The sequence below is a fragment of the Carcharodon carcharias genome, chromosome 14 (genome assembly GCF_017639515.1).
Source record: "Carcharodon carcharias isolate sCarCar2 chromosome 14, sCarCar2.pri, whole genome shotgun sequence".
In the NCBI taxonomy this organism is placed as follows: domain Eukaryota; kingdom Metazoa; phylum Chordata; class Chondrichthyes; order Lamniformes; family Lamnidae; genus Carcharodon; species Carcharodon carcharias.
The window spans coordinates 21,656,312-21,676,110 of NC_054480.1; the positions used below are offsets into that span (position 1 = coordinate 21,656,312).

The 19,799-nt window shown below is 41.5% G+C and overlaps 1 protein-coding gene across 3 annotated transcripts in view; it reads right to left on the reverse strand.

Moving 5' to 3' along the window:
• Positions 1-19,799, reverse strand: part of LOC121287153 (translocating chain-associated membrane protein 1-like 1) — a 106,042-nt gene that overhangs the window by 62,723 nt on the left and 23,520 nt on the right. The window contains exons 2-3 of one of the 3 annotated variants that reach the window (XM_041204742.1): positions 15,292-15,373; positions 8,710-8,925 (exon numbers count right to left, since the gene is read on the reverse strand). The exons of 1 other annotated variant lie outside the window; for it this stretch is intronic. In XM_041204742.1, the coding sequence (XP_041060676.1) occupies positions 8,710-8,775 (66 nt within the window). In that variant the 5' untranslated portion in view covers positions 8,776-8,925; positions 15,292-15,373. The remainder of the gene's footprint in view (positions 1-8,709; positions 8,926-15,291; positions 15,374-19,799) is intronic. One more of the 3 variants, XM_041204743.1, reaches the window with a different exon arrangement.

A 19,799-nucleotide genomic window follows, 5' to 3' on the forward strand; every position in this document is an offset into this window, starting at 1 on the left:
GAGGGGGGGAAAAGAGAGAGGGGGGGAAAAAGAGAGAGAGAGGGGAAAAAGAGAGAGAGAGGGAGCAGGAAATAGAGAGAGAGAGGGGAAAAAGAGAGAGAGAGGGGAAAAGAGAGAGAGAGGGGAAAAGGAGAGAGAGAGGCGGAAAAAGAGAGAGAGAGGGGAAAAAGAGAGAGAGAGGGGGGAAAGAGAGAGAGGGGGGAAAGAGAGAGAGGGGGGAAAGAGAGAGAGGGGGGAAGAGAGAGAGGGGGGAAGAGAGAGGGGGGAAGAGAGAGGGGGGGAAGAGAGAGGGGGGAAGAGAGAGGGGGGGAAGAGAGAGGGGGGGAAGAGAGAGGGGGGGAAGAGAGAGGGGGGGAAGAGAGAGGGGGGGAAGAGAGAGGGGGGGAAGAGAGAGGGGGGGAAGAGAGAGGGGGGGAAGAGAGAGGGGGGGAAAGAGAGGGGGGGAAAGAGAGGGGGGGGAAAGAGAGGGGGGGGGGAAAGAGAGGGGGGGGGAAAGAGAGGGGGGAAAGACAGAGAGAGGGGAAAAAGACAGAGGGAAAAAAGAGAGAGGGCAAAAAGAGAGAGGGCAGAGAGAGAGAGGGCAAAAAGAGAGAGAGGGGAGGAAAGAGAGAGAGGGGAGGAAAGAGAGAGAGGGGAGGAAAGAGAGAGAGGGGAGGAAAGAGAGAGAGGGGAGGAAAGAGAGAGAAGGGAGGAAAGAGAGAGAGGGGAGGAAAGAGAGAGAGGGGAGGAAAGAGAGAGAGGGGAGGAAAGAGAGAGAGGGGAGGAAAGAGAGAGAGGGGAGGAAAGAGAGAGAGGGGGGAAAGAGAGAGAGGGGGGAAAGAGAGAGAGGGAAAGAGAGAGGACCCACACAGACAAAGAAACTGAAAGCGGTTTCAGTTCAGCTGGTCAGGGTGCTCTAAAGGTTGACCGGAGCGGCCAGCAGAAGCAGCACAGGAGAGGGAGGTAGCAAGTCCCAAACTAAAGTTGTAACCCACTACCAGGTGAAGCTGGACAGGAAGGGGCAGCGGGAAGCAGGTTTTCCCAAAGAACAGGAGAAGATCCTGAGAAGGCTTGAAAACTTTACAGTCAAAGGGAACAAAGAGGAATCTGGAAAAGGTCCTGTTGAGTGAAGTTAAGAGTGAGGAGCAGAGAAAGGCTCTAAACGTAAAGAGAGAAGCTGCAGGATGCAGAATTAAAGCGATATGGGCTTGTGAGAAGCCAGAAGATCTAAAGAGACAGCTGAAAGTCTAAATCTTTACCGTGGGCATGTGAAGCAGTAGTGTTCTGTTGGCACGGTGAAGTATATGTGAGAGAGTGCGTCAAAGAAAGCTTGAATTCATGTTGTGATCCAGGAAAGAGGAACATTAGAAGAAGAATTCAAAACCCTGGAGGTGGACCCTTGTGGAAGGCATCTGAGAGAAAGCATTGTTTGGGAGAAGATTCCAAAGACAGTTCTTCAGGAGTGGAGATTGGAAACTCTTGTGTGAAAGGCAGAGTTCAGTGAGACTAGTTGGCTCACGATGTGACAAGCATCTGGGGTTAGTGGTGGAGAGATCCATAGCATTTGCTTGGGGTGGCATCTGTCACTTGGTTTCAGAGTATGGTGTGCCTGACCACAGGTCACCTATTGGTTTACATAGACTGCGTACTTACTGTGAACATGAGCGTATAAGATAGCTTCTGTAACTTGTGTTATCCTTACAAATCTGTATATATCTGCAAAAGGTATAACTGTGGGTGGAGTATTGTAATATAGTTCATCTTTTCCTGTTTAATAAATGTTTTATTCTCTTGTTAAACATCATCAGCTGACTCCTGTGACTGTTCAGTAGCCACTTTCCACATATCCAAACAAAAAATGTTAGGATCTATCAAGCCAGGGTCCACCCTGGGATCTGGCTTGTCCAGTAGTAACAGCAGCTGGGATCATAACACCAGGTCAAAAGAACACACGGCCTGATAGCATTGTAGGAACAGCATCACCACAAGGTCTATAGAAATTCAGGAAGACGACAACCCACCAACACTTTTCAACAGCAACTAGGGGTGGGAGATGCTAGCCTCACTTGTGACGCCTGTATCCTAAAACCAATTTTTAAAATTTTCAACGAGTCAGTGCCAAAAATTAAAAGGACAAAAACCAGTTTTTACTGAACATACACTTCACCAGAGATTGCGTCCTTCCACAAAGCTTTTTACCATCCAAGTCAAGTTCAGATTCTGAATATTCATTATTTTTTTTGTTTCAGAGTAAGAGTATTTGTCTTCATTCCCTCCTTGGCCACACACAAGTAAGGAATTTGCAAACTAGTTTAACATCCTACTGTACACTACAAAAAATATTTACTCTATTTTATCAACAATCAAAAAAAAACTTTAGTTTTGTGTACGGTGCTTCAGCTAGTAGCAGCCTTCAGATGATGAAACTACTGAACAGATTTGAACTGGTGAACAGGCTAAACGTAAATCATTTAGCTGCAATGCAAAAATTATCTGGTACAAGAACAAGGTTACCCTTTACTTTCAAAGCTGATGTTTTAATGTAGGATTGATTAGACAACATCATAAATAGCTAGGGTGATTTACATTTGAACCAGAGAATCACTCCCATACAAACTGTTTACAAAAATCAGACAAATTGCGGTATTCTGAGAATTCTCTTCTGATGCCTCCACGAAGGAATCAACAATTCACCATTAATATTGCAAATGTAGCCAGTTAGTGGTCACTGATAAATACAAATCTACAGATATTATAAAAATACTTAATTCATTATAATTAAAGTGTTCTCTTAAATTAGTGAGAAGCTGAATTAGATGCAATTTTTGTTCTTGCTGTTATGGGTACTTTTAATGAAATACTTAATAAAAAAGTGGCTCCTCCAATCACTCAGTAGATTAAGTCACTGAGAAAGCACAGCCATACACACCACAAAAGTCTAAGTTTCGATAAGAGATCACTGCTGAATTAGCTAAGTTCAGATGGGAAATGAGTACAACAACTGGCTTCAACAGTACCCAGATAAGGGAAATGCATTACAGGTTCCATGTTTAATATCAGTGATATCTACTGGAAATACATGTGATTATCAGGTGAATACAGCACTGGGCTCAGCTGTGAGAGGTGGAATAGCCTCACAGCGGTCACTGATTAGGCTCATACATGAAGAACTGTTAATTAGGTAAAGTACTGAAGGGTGACCCCCAACCCAAAATAATCTAAAAGGAAATCAAGAAAATTGCTGGGAAAAATGGAAGGAAAAGCAACAGAAAATTGAAGTAAACAGTGATCTTTTTTCATCTCTTCTTTTCTGTAAGTGCGAATCACAAGTATCAGTACTTTAAGGCAAGTCCAGACAGTCCTTGGAGGCCATCAGAGCTGAGCCCAATTATTATCTCCTAACTAAAGATATAACACACATCTATTATCAAGCACAGACCACTAATTAGGATCAGAAGCAAAAACTATGGCCCATTTTTCCAGTTAATTTTAACACTGCTACAGCTATCTCATTTAACTCATTGCACAGACAGAGACAATCATGGGACCAATAACTTTGTAACTAAACAATTATCTATTAAGTCACATGAGGAACTGCAAAAAAAAGGTTTTAATTTCTCTTATAGTGGGGTGGGGGAAGGAGGGATGTATTGCTATGCTTGTACATGTATTGGAAGAACAAACTAGTTTGAGAGAACTGTGGGGAAAGGTTTTACTAACACCAGGAGAAGAAAAGCAGTCTACAGCCTAATGTTAAAATACAAAATAAAAAACTGCAAATGGCACAAATTTGAAATTTAAAAATACAGAAAAGGTGACAAAAGTCATAAACCATAAAAAAAGATAATGACATGTTTCAGTGCTAATACATGTTTGAGTTTTACACTACATACTCGAGTTCAGCAGTGGCTGCTGCCATTCTCTTCAAACTGGAATGTCTTTACTGCCCAATATCTGGGTAAATGATAGCATGACCAAGGAGTCAGAGAGAAAACATTTGCAGCCTACTTTAGCTGGCTGGAATGTATCTCACACTACCTGGAAGGTCTCATCATCTGCTAGCTGCAGATTTTAATAAAGAATTCCAGGCATGAATCATCATCATCATACGTTATGCTACCTCCTAATTTTAGAGATATTTAAATCCAAATGTCACAAAATTACTTCAGTAATTAAGTATCTTCAATGAAGTAATACTCAAATATGTTTGCACACCCATTCCTGGCTCTTAACTTAATAAGACATTAATATATGTAGCTCTTTTTTTAAATCATTAATGAAGCATCAAGCCTACCCAAAGTTCTAGCAACAATCTAACATCAATGACTGAGTCATGCATATGGCTTCAATATTGCTGACTCTATCCAGTCATCCTACCCTATTCATTTATCGAACTGACCGTGTATGTACTGCTTTTTAGGGTGAATCCCATATTCCTAGAGTCCTGTATGTGTGGAAAGTATGCTTCTTGATTTCACTGCAGAACTGCCTAGCTCTAATTTTAAGGTTACAGCTCCTTTTTCTAGATTCCGACACCAGAGGAAACAGCTTCTCTGTATCCATCCAATCAAATACTTTACAAAAACAAAAATACCTGGAAAAACTCAGCAAGTCTGGCAGCATCTGCGGAGAGCAATACAGTTAACATTTTGAGTCCGAATGACCATTCAACAGAACTAAATAAAAATAAAAGAGAGGTGAAATATTAGCTGGGTTGGGGGGGGGGGGGGGGGGGGGACACGACAAATAGAGCCAATGATAGGTGGAGATAACCAAAAGATGTCTCAGATAAAAGGACAAAGAGGTGTTGAAGGTGGTGATATTTTCTAAGGAATGTGCTAATTAAGGGTAGAAAGCAGGCGAGCAAGGTACAGATAGCCCTAGTGGGGGTGGGGTGGGGTGAAGGAATCGAAAAAGGCTAAAAGGTAGAGATAAAACAATGGATGGAAATACATTTAAAAATAATGGAAATAGGTGGGAAAAGAAAAATCTATATAAATTATTGGAAAAAAAAGGGGTGGGGGGATCAGAAAGGGGGTGCGGATGGAGGAGAGAGTTAATGATCTAAAATTGTTGAAACCAATATTCAGTCCAGAAGGCTGTAAAGTGCCTAGTCAGAAGATGAGGTACTGTTCCTCCAGTTTATGTTGAGCTTCACTGGAACAATGCAACAGGCCAAGGACGGACATGTGGGTATGAGAGCAGGGTGGAGTGTTGAAATGGCAAGCGACAGAGGTCTGGGTAATGCTTGCGGACAGACCAAAGGTGTTCTGCAAAGCGGTCACCCAGTCTGCGTTTGGTCTCTCCAATGTAGAGGAAACCGCACTGGGAGCAACAAATGCAGTAGACTAAATTGAGGGAAGTGCAAGTGAAATGCTACTTCACTTGAAAGGAGTGTTTGGGCCCTTGGACGGTGAGGAGAGGGGAAGTGAAGGGGCAGGTGTTGCACCTTCTGCGGTTGCATGGGAAGGTGCCATGGGAGGGGGTTGAGGTGTAAGGGATGATGGAGGAGTGGACCAGGCTGTCCCGGAGGGAATGATCCCTGCGGAATGCCGCCGGAGGGGTGAAATACTTTGGTCATTTTAAACACCTCAATAAGGTCACCTCTCAACTGTCTAAACTCAAGGAAATTAAAGCCAAGATTATGCAGTCTATTTGTAACACCTAAAACCCTAGTATCATTCTGGCAAATATACGTTCTACTCCCTCTAAAGCCAATCTATCTTGCCCCAAGTGCTGTTCTCAGAACCTAAGTCTACTCCAGATAGGGCTCTGTACAACTGAAGCATAACGGCCTTGCCATTGTATTTTAGTGCTTTTGTGACAATGGCCAACATTCCAATAGCCTTTTTCATTATTTTTTATACCTGTTAAATGAGAAAACTGGTCCCATTCTTTTTATCACCAGATATCCACACGTTTAGACTACTGTATAATCTCACAGAACAGAACAGATATAAAAGTTTACATCAGAAATTTGCCCACTGAATAAATATATTGCAAAGATCACAAATATAGATTCTGGAGGTTAAACAGTATATATCTTTACTTCAAAAGACTTGAAGACAACTATGTGTCCAAGTAACTTTTTTGTTATTCATTATATTCCAAACCACAGGTACTTCTCCATTACTAATTCACAACAGTGAAGGAACCGAGACGCAATGTATCACAGCGGTGGAAACCCACACATCCTTTCAGACAAGAGATCAAAACACTAATGCAGATGAAAAATGTGCAGGTTCCTCCAAAAGCTAACCTACAATATCCTGTGGTGATTTCTATATCAAGCTAGCCCTGTTGGAGTCATTCAACTACAGCACTAATGACTCACAGAACCAGAATGGCTCATGTCAGCCCATACACAAAACAAGGTTACCAGGAGCCAAGAGCTTTTGCTCCACAGGAGAAAAATAGTTTAGTGCGTTAACAGGATCCCTGATCCTATCAAAAGTAAAGCCACCAAAGAAAACAAAAGGGATTAAACTCAGATTAGCACTCTTACATTTTTACACTGAAGCTCTTTAAAACTGATAAAAAGCAGATAGCATATTTGACCTTCAGACTGCAAGACAACATGTAAAACAACCAATTTTGGTGGATGTTTAGGGTAGAATCTCCCTAAACTTGTGCGATACAAGATATTGTAGGCTAACTTGGAATTCTACCAATACTAGAATATTCAAGGTAATTGCCAAGAAACGAAAGTCTTCTATGGCCATAGCTTTTGAAAGAAAGATTTCATAAGCTTGTGATGTAGCAACTTTGATAGTGCCTTGAATTTCTTGGGCGTTGTAAGTTGCCAAAAACTTTTTGTTCAAAAAGATTGCATGTGGCAAGTGCTAAATGCAAAATAACCAGAGACATAGCTCCTTCAATTGGTGATAAATATAGAAATTTGACCTGGTAGATCAGTGTTGCTGCAGCTTTCAATCAAGTATGTATTCCATGCACATTTTAAAATCTAAAATGACCACTCAAGAGATATTCTACTCACTTTGAAGCCACACAACCCTTTGATTCAAGAACAATTTGGATGGTGAACTATGCCAGTGGTTCTCAAACCTTTTTGGTTGCACAACCCCTTTTCAAATGGATTAGTAATCATGGACCCCAATACCAATTATACTACTATAAATAAATTGTGCATTTACATTTCCAAATGTCCTAAAGAAATTTGCATGAAATCCGCTATAGTGAACATTGATCGGTTTAGTGATATGAAAACTTTTAACTTCACTTCAGGGGAATAGGTAACCCTACAGGTTCAGCAACATACCTGTTGTATACTTTACCATGCAACACCTCTCTGCTCTTCTTGGGAGTGACTCCTGTTGGCAACACTGGCATCATTTCAGGTGTAACACTGCATCGCCTACCTATTCACTGCACTGCTGCTGAGTGTTTCAGTATTTTTCTCCCCTTTCATTTTGCTGTCCATCAGCCCGTCCATGTTGCAATACCACTGGCATGCTGCCTGTTGTGTGGCATTTCTGTCATCGGGACACTGCCAATAAATGGGATGGTTGACAGTGCATGCCCAAACCTCTCCACTACAGCGAAAAAGGTCCTGTTCACATTATTTTGCAGATCCCTTGGACAGTCTCGATGGACTCCCAGATGTCTGTTGACCCCAGTTTGAGAACCACTGAACTATAAAACCAGAATATCAGCTGGCATCATAATCATTGTACCACAGACACTGTTTTGAATGTCATGGTGGTCATGAAAAGCACCATATAAACGCAAGTTTTTTTTTAAAACACTTGTTAAGCTCCCTGGGGTATCTTTCTATGTTAAAGGTGCTATATAAATGCAAGTTGTTAATATATATTTGCTGCTGCAAAATAATTGATAGGTAAATATATTTGATTATCAATAGTTGCTTTAATCTATAAAGTTAGTTTTAGCATGCAATATCTTGCGATATCCAACTGGCTTGCAGCATAGCGGGAATCCTATACGATCTCCAGTCAACAAATTATCTGTAGCTAGAAAGCAAAGGCAGACATTTCTGTAAATCAGTGATGTTATCGACTTATGGAAACCACAGGAATATTTAAACAAAAAAAAGTTTTAAAAGTTTTAAATATGTAACCAGCAGGGACAGGGGCTTTCAAAGCACAACTTTCTTCCCATGTTATTATTACATTAAAAAACTATAGATTAAATCCCAATACAATTTAAGAGGTTCTCAAATAAAAAAAAAAGATTTAGAACTACAACTTGCATTCAGTCTCATCAGCAAAATGCCCCCCTGTGCTTTTCAGGCGAGTGTCAAGCCTGAGCAGGAACAGCAGGAAAATTTGTTCAAAATGTTAAGAGGCATGTTTTCTAAAGACATTCAAAGGTAGGAAAAGATGTAGCAATGGGGAAGAAATGAGGAAGAAACTTCCAAGGAGTGCCAGCATGACAACTGAAGGCACTGCTCACAGCAGTAGAGAGAGGGGAGGAAAACGCACAATCGACTAGGACAGGAAAAACAGAGTATATGAAGTGGGAGCATTGGAGGATGTTGCAAGAGATTTCTAGACAAGGAAGATGATTTTGAAGTTGATTAGGGATCAGCATTGGCAAGGACAGGTTCACAGGCAGAAGGGATGGGCAAGTCAGAGCTTATTGAAGTTTGGGAGGTTTTTGGCAAAGTCAAGTCCAGAGGTCACAAAGGAATGAATGAGTGTTTCAGTGACAGTGTGGCACACAAACACAAGGATAGGGTGGATGCTATACCTGAAGTGGAAATAAGATATCCTTGATGATGCAGCTCTTAAAGCTGAGGGTTGAGTAGTTGGGCATCAAGATTGCATGGCATTTGTTTGATTAGGAAAAGAGATGAGATCAGGGCCTATGAAATGGAGCCCCTGACATAGACTGAACATAACGGCTTTGGTTTCGATGCTGACCCTCAACGTCCTGGTAGATCCAAAACCTGATGTTGACAAGCAACTGAAAAGTACAGCAGAAAAAAATTAAAAGGTGATATAATACTCAGTATCATTGGCACATACTTGAAAACAGATTACATGCTTATGAATACCATTTCCCCAGGGTATAACTTATGAATGGAATAGAAAGGAGTTCAAGGATGAAAGTAGACCTTGCAGGCACAGAATTGAGAGTCATTAAAAAGGGACTTGGTACACAACCTAAAAACCACAGTGACATGAAGAAAGTTATGGTGAAAGGTTATCGATCTGAAATGTTAACTCTGTTTCTCCCTAGACGGAGACCTGCAGAATGCTTTCAGCATTTCCTGATTTCACTTGTGACACAAATACATATTTCTGTGTAGGCAAGGTTAAATCCATCAACTATCCTCCTTGCTACTGCACTAGACCTTCACAAGTGGATTACACTAAGCTTTAAGGAATATGCGGTAGCGATTTTCTGAAAGACACTGGAAGATGAACTTGAGCACTGCATAAATCATTATGATGGAACACAAATCAATTACAACAAAAACAAAGCTCGCTGGAAAAGCTCAACAGGTCTGACAGCATCTATGGAGAGAAAGACAGAGTTAATGTTTCGAGTCCGTATGACTCTTCTTCAGAACGTAAATCAATTATCAAACTAATTTTTCCTCCCAATCTTTTTTAGTAACAACATAACACATCATAAAACAATGTAGTCATATCGAAACTACAGCTAGAAAAAAAAAAGTTAATTCATCACAATCCTTCTGACAGGATAGCTGGGCATTAAATACTGAAATAGTGATCTTAAGGAGTTTAACTTGCATGGCAAGTGCCAATATAAATACACTGCACAATCCTGCTATTGACACCAAATAAAACATGTAGCAATGAACAGTGCTTAGCTGCAGAACAAAATGTAGCACATTTTATCCCAAACAATGTGTGCTTGAAACCCAAACACAGGCTTATCCCAAGCTACTTCATTCACCACTTGAACATGCAATCATAGCAGTCTAGAGCCACACCAGGCTCAAAAACATGCTTAACAATTCAATGTTACTCAACAAGAGTTTATAAATTTGGCACACGAGGAAGCCATTTGGCCTTTTGTGCCAGCTCTTGGTAAAGCTATCCAGTTAGTCCCATTCCACTGCTCTTTCCCTCTAAGTTTTCCCTTGAAGTGTTTATCTAATTCTCTTTTGAAAGTTACTATTGAATCTGCTTCTGCCAACCTTTCCAACAGTGCAAAATAAACCATAACAGTTCATTGCATAAAAAAAAAATCCTTGCTTGTCTTTAGTTCTTTTAATAATTCCCTTAAATCTGTGCCCTCTGGCTACTGATCATCTGTCATGGGAACAGTTTTTCCTTATTTAGTCCACTAAAACTGAACATCTGTCCTTGAATCTACTCATAACCGTTGTCACTGGAAGGAGAATGCCAGCTTCTCCACATATCTGATCTCCTTCATCTCTGGTAATGAAAGGAATAATGGAACACTGGATAGGGCAGGAATGTGGATTTGATGCAAAACTTCAACTATAAACTTAATGAATCGTGACAGAGGCTCAAGAGGCCACATGGCCTTCTTCAGCTCCTAGTTCTAGTGTTATTATTCTACTAACTTTCCTCTGCATACTCTCAAAGGGCTTGACACCCTTCCTAAAGCATGATAGCTAGAATTGAACACTACACTCCAGCTGGAGCCTAACCAGTGTTTTATGAAGGTTTAGCATAACTTCCACGGCTCTGTACTTTATGCCTCTATTTATATGTTTTTTTTTTAAAAAAGCCTTCTCAACTCTTCATGCCATCTTCAAAGGTGTAAATATAACTTAAAATGTTTACACTCTTAGAATGCTCCTCCAACAGCAAGTTTAAAGGTGGTGCATACAGACCAGAAAAGCATTAGGTTCCATCTACTGTCTGTACTGAATGTGCTGTCCTCTGCCAGACAGTGGAAGGGCATTAATTCATTGCTTACGTCTCCCCTTCTTTTCTTCTTTTGATCTCTGATGGGCTCTTCTCTCCTGTCCCCACTGCTTCCAGTCATGCTAGTTTCCACTTCACTTCCCTCAAGTAATTTACCTCACTGAATCTCTATCCCAATTTGTCACTACTCCTCTGCCTTCAGACCACTGGCAGTTGCCTTGGTCTTGATCCCTCTTGGATAAGCTCTGAGTGATCTTCCATCTCTCATTTCCCATCTCCAAAGGAACCAACTGCCATCTCCTAACATGCAAAAACTTCAACTGCCCTATCTTCCATTCATGTATATCACCCTTTCCCAACCAAGCTAAACCTCTCCCAAGGTCACTTCTTCCATAGCCCTCTCTAGTTTCATTCTCATCTTCCCTCATGTCCTCTCTGAATATATCATGTCATAAGACCCACCTCCTGTTCTCTTGACCCATTCCCTATAAACTACTTATCATGCACCTCCCTTCCTGGCAGCTATCCTAGCTACCATTATGAATAATCCCTTTTCCTCAGGTGTTGCCCACCCTCTCATTCAAAACTGCCATCATCACCCTCCACCCCCAGTCTCATCATCATTACTCACCCTCCTCAAAAACTCAGCCTCAACTTCTATGCCCATATAAATTATCTTCTCCAACCACCTTTTCTTCTCCAAAGTTCATCAATATGTTGCCACCTCCCAAATCTATACCCATTTTTTGCATAACACTATTTTAATGTATTCATTAGTATCAGCTATAACTCAGTAGCATTCTCACATGAGTCACAAGGTTCTAGATTCCACTCCAGAATTACACACAAAAATATACTGACACTCCGGTGTAGTAGCAAGTGTTGCACTTTCAGAGAGCCTTTCTGATTAGATGTTATGCTGAGGCCCCATTTACCTGCTTGGATGGAAGTAAAAGATTCCATGGCACTATTTCGCAAAAGAGCAGGGAATTATCCATGGCATCCTGGCCAATATTTATCCCTCAAACATCATCACAAAGACAAATTACATCATCATCATATTGCTGTTTGAGGGAGTGTGTTGTGTGCAAGTTGGCTGCCACATTTCCTCCATAGCAACATGCCTCTTCTTCAAAGGTAACTCACTGGTTATGAAGAGTTTCAAGATGTCCAGTGATCATGAAAAGTGCTACATCAATGCAAGTCTTCCTTTTATCTCCACCCCTCCAGCAAATTAAACAGCCTTCATCAGTCACAAACAACCATCCTCTTTGATGCTGACCATGGTGCATGAACTTTCATTAACCTTCTCAACCTCGCTGCCTTATTTGGCATGGTCAACCACACCGCCTTCCTCCAATGTTTTTACTCCATTGTCCAGCTATATGGTTCTTCCCTCACTTGGCTGCACTCTTACCCATCGAATCATAGACAGAGCATCTCCAGAATTGACTCTTCCTACCCCTGCAATGTTACCTATGCAAATCCCAAAGGGTCCACCGCTGGCCCCTTCTTCTTTCTCCTCTACGCTACCTTTTGGCAATATCATCAAAAGACATGGGGATCAGCTTCCATTGCATGTTAAAGATACATAGCACAACCAATTCTCTCAAACTCTCCACTGCCTCCATAATATCAAATTGCTTGTCTGACATCTAGTCCTGGATGAGATACAATTTCTTCAGTTGATTATTAGGAATACCAAAGCTGTCACCTTTAGCCCCACAACAAACACAGCATCTTGAGTATTGATTCATCCTCCTGCTGAGCCACCGCCTCAGGCTAAACGGTCGTTTGCAGTCTCAACATCCTATTTTACCCAAAACAAATACTCAATGAATTTCCAACCATTTTATTCTCTCAGTCACAAAGTCCACCTCCATGACATCAAGTCTCCACCAATGTTGCCTCTAATTATATTTTTGAGTGCACAGGGACTTTTGGCTTTTGCCTACATGTTACCAAGGCATGGCTTCAAGACTACCTTTCCATTGCTCTCTGGGTGAGCCTCCTGTACTCAACCTTCCACAATTTTCAGCTTACAACACTGCGGTCCATATCTATTTTTTGACATCTCGAGAATGATTGCATAAAGCACTGCAATATGTGCTCTTCGCTACATGGCCTAAAAAGGTGGTGAAGCAACAAAATGTTTTTTTTTTGGCCAATCCAGAGTGATTAACCACATTGGTGTGACAATGGAGTAACAATTTAGGCCAGAGTTCAGGGAAGGGATCTGAATCCCAATGTTCGCTCTCCACGTGCTGCTCAGATGTTTTTTATGAAATTCCTCTGGCTGGTGTGAGGCTTGGAGGAAGGGCAAAGCAAATGAGCACCATTGCTAGTATAGGTGCTGCTCTCCCCAAAGAGGCTTCCTTCCCTGAAGGAGCATGAGTGGACTAGTCGAGTTTTTACAACAATCCAACAGCATCAAGATCACTGATTTTAAAAGAAACAGAATTTAAATATCAAGTTGTCACGAAGGGATTTGATTTTACAGTCTGTAGATTATTCGTCCAAGCCTCACGACTATTAGTCGAAAACTAACCACAATACTACCTTAACAACTGAATTCAAGTTTGCTCACCCATCATCAGTGATGCTGCTGCATTGCCTCAGGTTTTAAACTCAAATTCCTTTATGACCTCACCCCATGACTATCAGTATAGCTTTTACCAACCCTTCAATCCTATATATGGTCCTCAAACTCAGGCCTTCAGCCTAACTGCTGACAGCCAGAAGTCTAGGCTCAATCTGTAATTCCCTTCATAAAGCTTTCAACCTCTCCATTTACTAGTTCTTCATCAAAGTCCTCTTTAAAAACAACCCGTGACCAAATTTTCAGTCACCTCTCCAAGTATCTTGTCCTTTGGCATGGTATCAGGCTTTGTTTGATCGCATTTCTGCGGTGTCATTGGGCTATTGCCCACATTGAAGGCTTTATATGATACAAAATTTAACAAATGTTTTAGAACCAGAATCAAAGCCAGTTGAGATGGGGGACTTTTGTCACAATTGCATGTGTGCCAGTCAGATGATATCAAATCCAATTCAGTTGTGATGCCTCTTGTGATCATCAATTTGCAACTGAAGTTTACATGTAAGTCATGGTCAAATAGGTAAAGTACAGAAGAGAGCCCTGCATCCATGTTTCCAAACCCCATTAAGATGTCATTCTTCCAAATGAGGAAAAGAAAAAAAAATAGCCAAACAGCTTCATCTTCAAACAACTTCAAACAGTGTCTATCTCCTATAGTGTCCCTCATGGGAACCCAGAGCTGTGTAAATATTTGAGTGAAACCAGGTAAGAGATAATTGGACCAGAGTGTGCACAGGTGTAATTCAGTCCCTATTTTGAAGTAATACTGTCATTTTTATATTACCAGTAAAAATCCTTGCACACATGTATAGTCTTCACTGGCAGAGGAGTGCAATTACAGGGAAACAAACTTATTTACAAATTGTAAATGTTGAATAAATTTATAATCGAAAAAATACTTTTTCTAATGATTTGCTATTAAAATGACTGGGAGTGGGTGAAAAAATAATCACTTGCCATTATCTATTGCTACTGTAGCTTCTGGCAGAGGCAAACACACAATTAAAAATGCAAATCCAAAAGTTGCTGTGCAGGTTGCACTGCTTGTTCATTCGCTTTGCAAGAATAGCATCCCACTCTGGTTCTCCACTGAAAGGCATTGAGCAGAGTGAAGCTGGTATACCTGCAACAGTAAGTTGGTCTAGGTGACACAACAAGCAAGATTTTAAACTCGCTCAAAACTCATCCACTTACATAGAGTTTAAAAAAAATACAGAGCCAAGGAGCCTATTCTAGAGCCATTCATGGTCTGCACACAGTTAAGCATCAACTGGCTGTCTGAGATTCTTTTAACAATGTGCTAATTGTTAAAAACGGCCAATTAGCTTCTTGGGCATCAAAAATTAACAATTACAAGTGTGGAGTTAGGTTACAGCAGTTGGATAATTTAAATTTTAAATAAAAAATTACTTCTCATTTCTGTCTCCATTTTTTCCTCTCAATCTCTTTATTTCTCGTTCTGTATCTGATTTGACATTGAACTCACCCATCAAATTTACACTTCCTTTTCAATTCTTGGGTGGTTTATCTCACAAGCCTCCAATCTAACTGGTTAAGAAAAACAGTTGCTTGTCCTATTCACTCAGGTCCCAGATACCCTGGTTCCCTCAGTTTTTTTTTAAAGTTCACACTTCCAGCAACATGCAACACAAAATGTTGTCAAGATTAAACAGGCAAGGGCACATCTACCTCATGGCACACACCACTGGATTCACTCCTACAGAAAATCACGGCCCATTACATATAGGTTTTTTCATAAGGGTGATAGTTTAATCTTTCCATTAAGCCAATTCGATCTCTGTACTGTCGTTCCTACCATCCTTCTGGATAATTAAGTGGCACTACTGTGGATCTAAAACCTACCTGAACAATTCAATGGAATCCTGATACAGAGGCTTCTATAGTTAATCACTGTAGTCACAGCTTGTAGTTCAACTCTTTGATCCTGCTAAACAAATAGTCGATTATCCTTCAACATAAGATTACCCACATCAGATCTGCATTACTTCCTCACAACATGAAAAAAAAAACAAGTCCGTACACTTTGTTCTCCTATTTTGTCAGATTGTGGCAGTGCAAATAAAGCCACGAGTTCTGGCCTTAAGAACTTTTGACATTTTTAAAAGATTGATTCTTTCACAGGATATGCATTTTATTGTCCATTCCTAATTGCCCTCGAGAAGTTTGCAGTGAGCCTTTTTGAACTGTTGCAGTCCACACAGTGTGGTACACCCACAGTGCTGCTAGGAAGGAAGCTTCAGGACTTTGACCCAGCGACAATGAAGAAATGGTGACGTAGTTCCAAGACAGGATGATGTATGACTTTGAAGGGTGGTGTTCCCATATATCTCCTGCCCTGGTCTAAGTGGAATAGCTCAAGGGTTTGGGAGGTGTTTTTGAAGGAGTCTTGGTGAGTTGTTTTCATAACTTTATATCACTACAGCTTTGTTCCTGGATCATAGTACTAAGTGATATTCTTTCAGAAAATAACAAAATTATCCTCAAACTTCCTTTTAACCACCCTATTTCAACTCAAACTTTGGAATACCAACTTTGCCACTCATATAGAACAAAGCTGCTTCAAACTCTTGCATGCACACCAGCCAATTAATATCCTCTGTGACGAGTTGTCACAGAAACCAAAATTTACCAACAATGAAACAAGACTGAAGCTCAGCTGACCTCTAATTTGATACGTTGTTCACCAATCTTCTTTAAAAACTACTTGCTCTCCACTGCACCATGCTAGGGCTCAGTGAGATTCCTGTATTCGACCTTTAGCTAAGGAAGTTTTAAAATTTAGCTCAACATAAAGCTCTTGGGTTCAGTAAAAAAAATTACAATATCTAGCGGGCAAAGGCAAAGATACAAAAACACTAATTTAATTTTAGTGCAGTATTAGACTTAGGATGCTCAAATATTCCCCACAGTCATGAGAAATTAAGCCTACCTCACACATAGTTGCTTGGAATTCCCAAGATCAATGCAAGAGAAGTGAATCAAATTGTTGCAAGCCCAATAATGACTGTTTAAATCAGTCACAATCTTATTGTGACTACTGAAAGATTTTTCCTTTGGACAAAAACAGGAATTCACAAGTATTTACCGAAAGCAAGCCCTGGATTTTGCATTGGAATATGGATATTGCAACAACTAACATTACTTTCAATTGTTAAAAGGGACTTTTAAAAATAAGAATGTTTTTTCCCTCAAAAATAAATTAAAATACACCTTTGCAATAGGTATAAAGTTTAGCAAGGCAGACATCGACAAAAAGAACCAAATGAAGTAGGAAAGCAAAGAAAGAAAGAAACAATATAATTATCAGAATTGGGGTTACACAGAAAAGGTATAAGTTAAAGGATGTTAACTGGTAGTTTCAACTTTAGCACAGGTGTGGAACTGAGATTGAGACAGAGAGGTCAAGGAAGGGAAAGGAAGTGTCAGAGATGGACCACGTGAAAATGATGGAGGGGTGGAGATTGGAAGCAAAATTAATAAATTTTTCCAAGTCCCGACGAGAGCATGAAGCAGCACCGAAGTAATCATTGATGTACCGGAGAAAGAGTTGTGGAAGAGGGCCGGAGTAGGACTGGAACAAGGAATGTTCCACATACCCCATAAAGAGACAGGCAATCTCTGGTGATAGACTGTCCACCAATATCCCTTACAAACCTACCGACTCCCACAGCTACCTCGACTACAGCTCCTCACACCCCGCTTCCTGTAAGGACTCCATCCCATTCTCTCAGTTCCTTCGCCTCCGTCACATCTGTTCCGATGATGCTACCTTCAAAAACAGTTCCTCTGACATGTCCTCCTTCTTCCTTAACCGAGGTTTTCCACCCACAGTCGTTGACAGGGCCCTCAACCGTATCCGGCCCATCTCCCGCGCATCCGCCCTCACGCCTTCTCCTCCCTCCCAGAAACATGATAGCGTCTCCCTTATCCTCACTTATCACCCCACCAGCCTCCGCATTCAAAGGATCATCCTCTGCCATTTCCGCCAACTCCAGCATGATGCCACCACTAAACACATCTTCCCTTCACCCCTCCCCCACCGCCCGTCGGCATTCCATAGGGATCGTTCCCTCCTGGACACCCTGGTCCACTCCTCCATCACTCCCTACTCCTCAACCCCCACCTATGGCACCACCCCATACCCACGCAAAAGATGTAACACCTGCCCCTTTACTTCCTCTCTCCTCACCGTCCAAGGGCCCAAACACTCCTTTCAAGTGAAGCAGCATTTCACTTGCATTTCCCCCAACTTAGTCTACTGCATTCGATGCTCCCAATGTGGTCTCCTCTACATTGGAGAGACCAAATGTAAACTGGGCAACCGCTTTGCAGAACACCTGCGGTCTGTCCGCAAGAATTACCCAAACCTCCCTGTCGCTTGCCATTTTAACACTCCACCCTGCTCTCTTGCCCACATGTCTGTCCTTGGCTTGCTGCATTGTTCCAGTGAAGCCCAACGCAAACTGGAGGAACAACATCTCATCTTCCAACTAGGCACTTTACAGCCTTCTGGACTGAATATTGAATTTAACAACTTTAGGTCTTGAGCTCCCTCCTCTATCCCCATCCCCTTTCTGTTTCTTCCCCCTTCCTTTTGTTTTTTCCAATAAATTATATAGATTTTTCTTTTCCCACCTATTTCCATTATTTTTAAATATTTTTAAATCTTTTATGCTTCCCCCACCCCCACTAGAGCTATACCTTGAGTGCCCTACCATCCATTCTTAATTAGCACATTCATTTAGATAATATCACCAACTTCGACACCTATGTGTTCTTTTGTTATGTTGTCTGTGACATCTTTTGATGATCTGCTTCTATCACTGCTTGTTTGTCCCTACAACCACACCACCCCCCTCCACTTCTCTCCCCACACCCAAACCCACCAGCCCCCCCTCCCCACACACCTTAAACCAGCTTATATTTCACCCCTTCCTTGGATTCACTTAGTTCTGTTGAAGGGTCATGAGGACTCGAAACATCAACTCTTTTCTTCTCCACCGATGCTGCCAGAACTGCTGAGTTTTTCCAGACAATTTTATTTTGTTTTGGATTTCCAGCATCCGCAGTTTTTTTGTTTTTACTCATAACTTATATCTGATTTACAATGTTTGCAAGTCCTGCCATGCAGGGCATACAAAAACAGTGCTTATTCCCATGCCAAAGATTCTCTCCTCATTATGGCTGGATATACTCATTAAGGGAAAAGGCAGATTAAAAAAATTAAAATTATTGCACTTGGCCCTTCTCACCTCCCATCAGCAAGACCTCTCAAGTGTTTTTCTGGCGATGGAAAATTCACACTACGAATAGGCATCTTACCAGCAGTTAATAGCTGCAGTGACAAAGTGAACTATATTTTCCATAAACCTATTCTAAAACTGACTCATACTCGATCAAAATAATGTTCTTCATCTCAGGCAGTCCATAAGGATCAAGGATGACTTGCTTGCATTCTGGTTCAACGCGTACAGAGATGGCATGATCTGCAGACTCAACCATATGCAGGGCAGGTGGTGGTTGGAAGGTCAGGTAGATAAATTGTTGGGAGGTTTTTTTTTTGCAAAAATATACTTTATTCATAAATCTTCAACAACATTTCAAAATCACCATCACAAAAATACAATCAGGTTCAACTTTTACAACATGAATCACAAGGTGTATCAGTACAAACAATGAATATTACAATCATTGGCAGACATTCATTTTAAGCTGTACATCCCGAGAGGCTCTTTACAGTTCCCAGCCCCTCGGTGCACTGTGGCAGAAAGGTCTTAGGCAGCGACCCTTCTCCATTGCACCTTTGCGGCGGCTGCCCCAAGCTTTAGTGCATCCCTCAGTACATAGTCCTGGACCTTGGAATGTGCCAGTCTGCAACACTCGGTAGGGGACAACTCTTTACACTGGAAGACCAACAAGTTACGGGCAGACCAAAGAGCGTCTTTCACCGAGTTGATGATCCTCCAGCAGCAGTTGATGTTTGTCTCAGTGTGTGTCCCTGGGAATAGCCCGTAGAGCAGAGTCCTGTGTCACAGAACTGCTCGGGACGAACCTCAACAGAAACCATTGCATCTCTCTCCAGACCTTCTTTGCAAAGGCACAATCTACAAGGTGGTGAACAACAGTCTCGTCCCCACCACAGCCACCTCGAGGGCAACGTGCCAAGGGGGTGAGACTCCTGGCGTGTAGGAAGGATCTGACAGGGAGGGCTTTTCTCACCACCAGCCAAGCTACATCTTGGTGCTTGTTGGATAGTTCAGGTGATGAGGCATTCTGCCAAATGACTTTGTCAGTCTGCTCGGGGAACCATCCTACCGGGTCCCCCCCTCTCCTTTTCCCTCAGGGCCTTT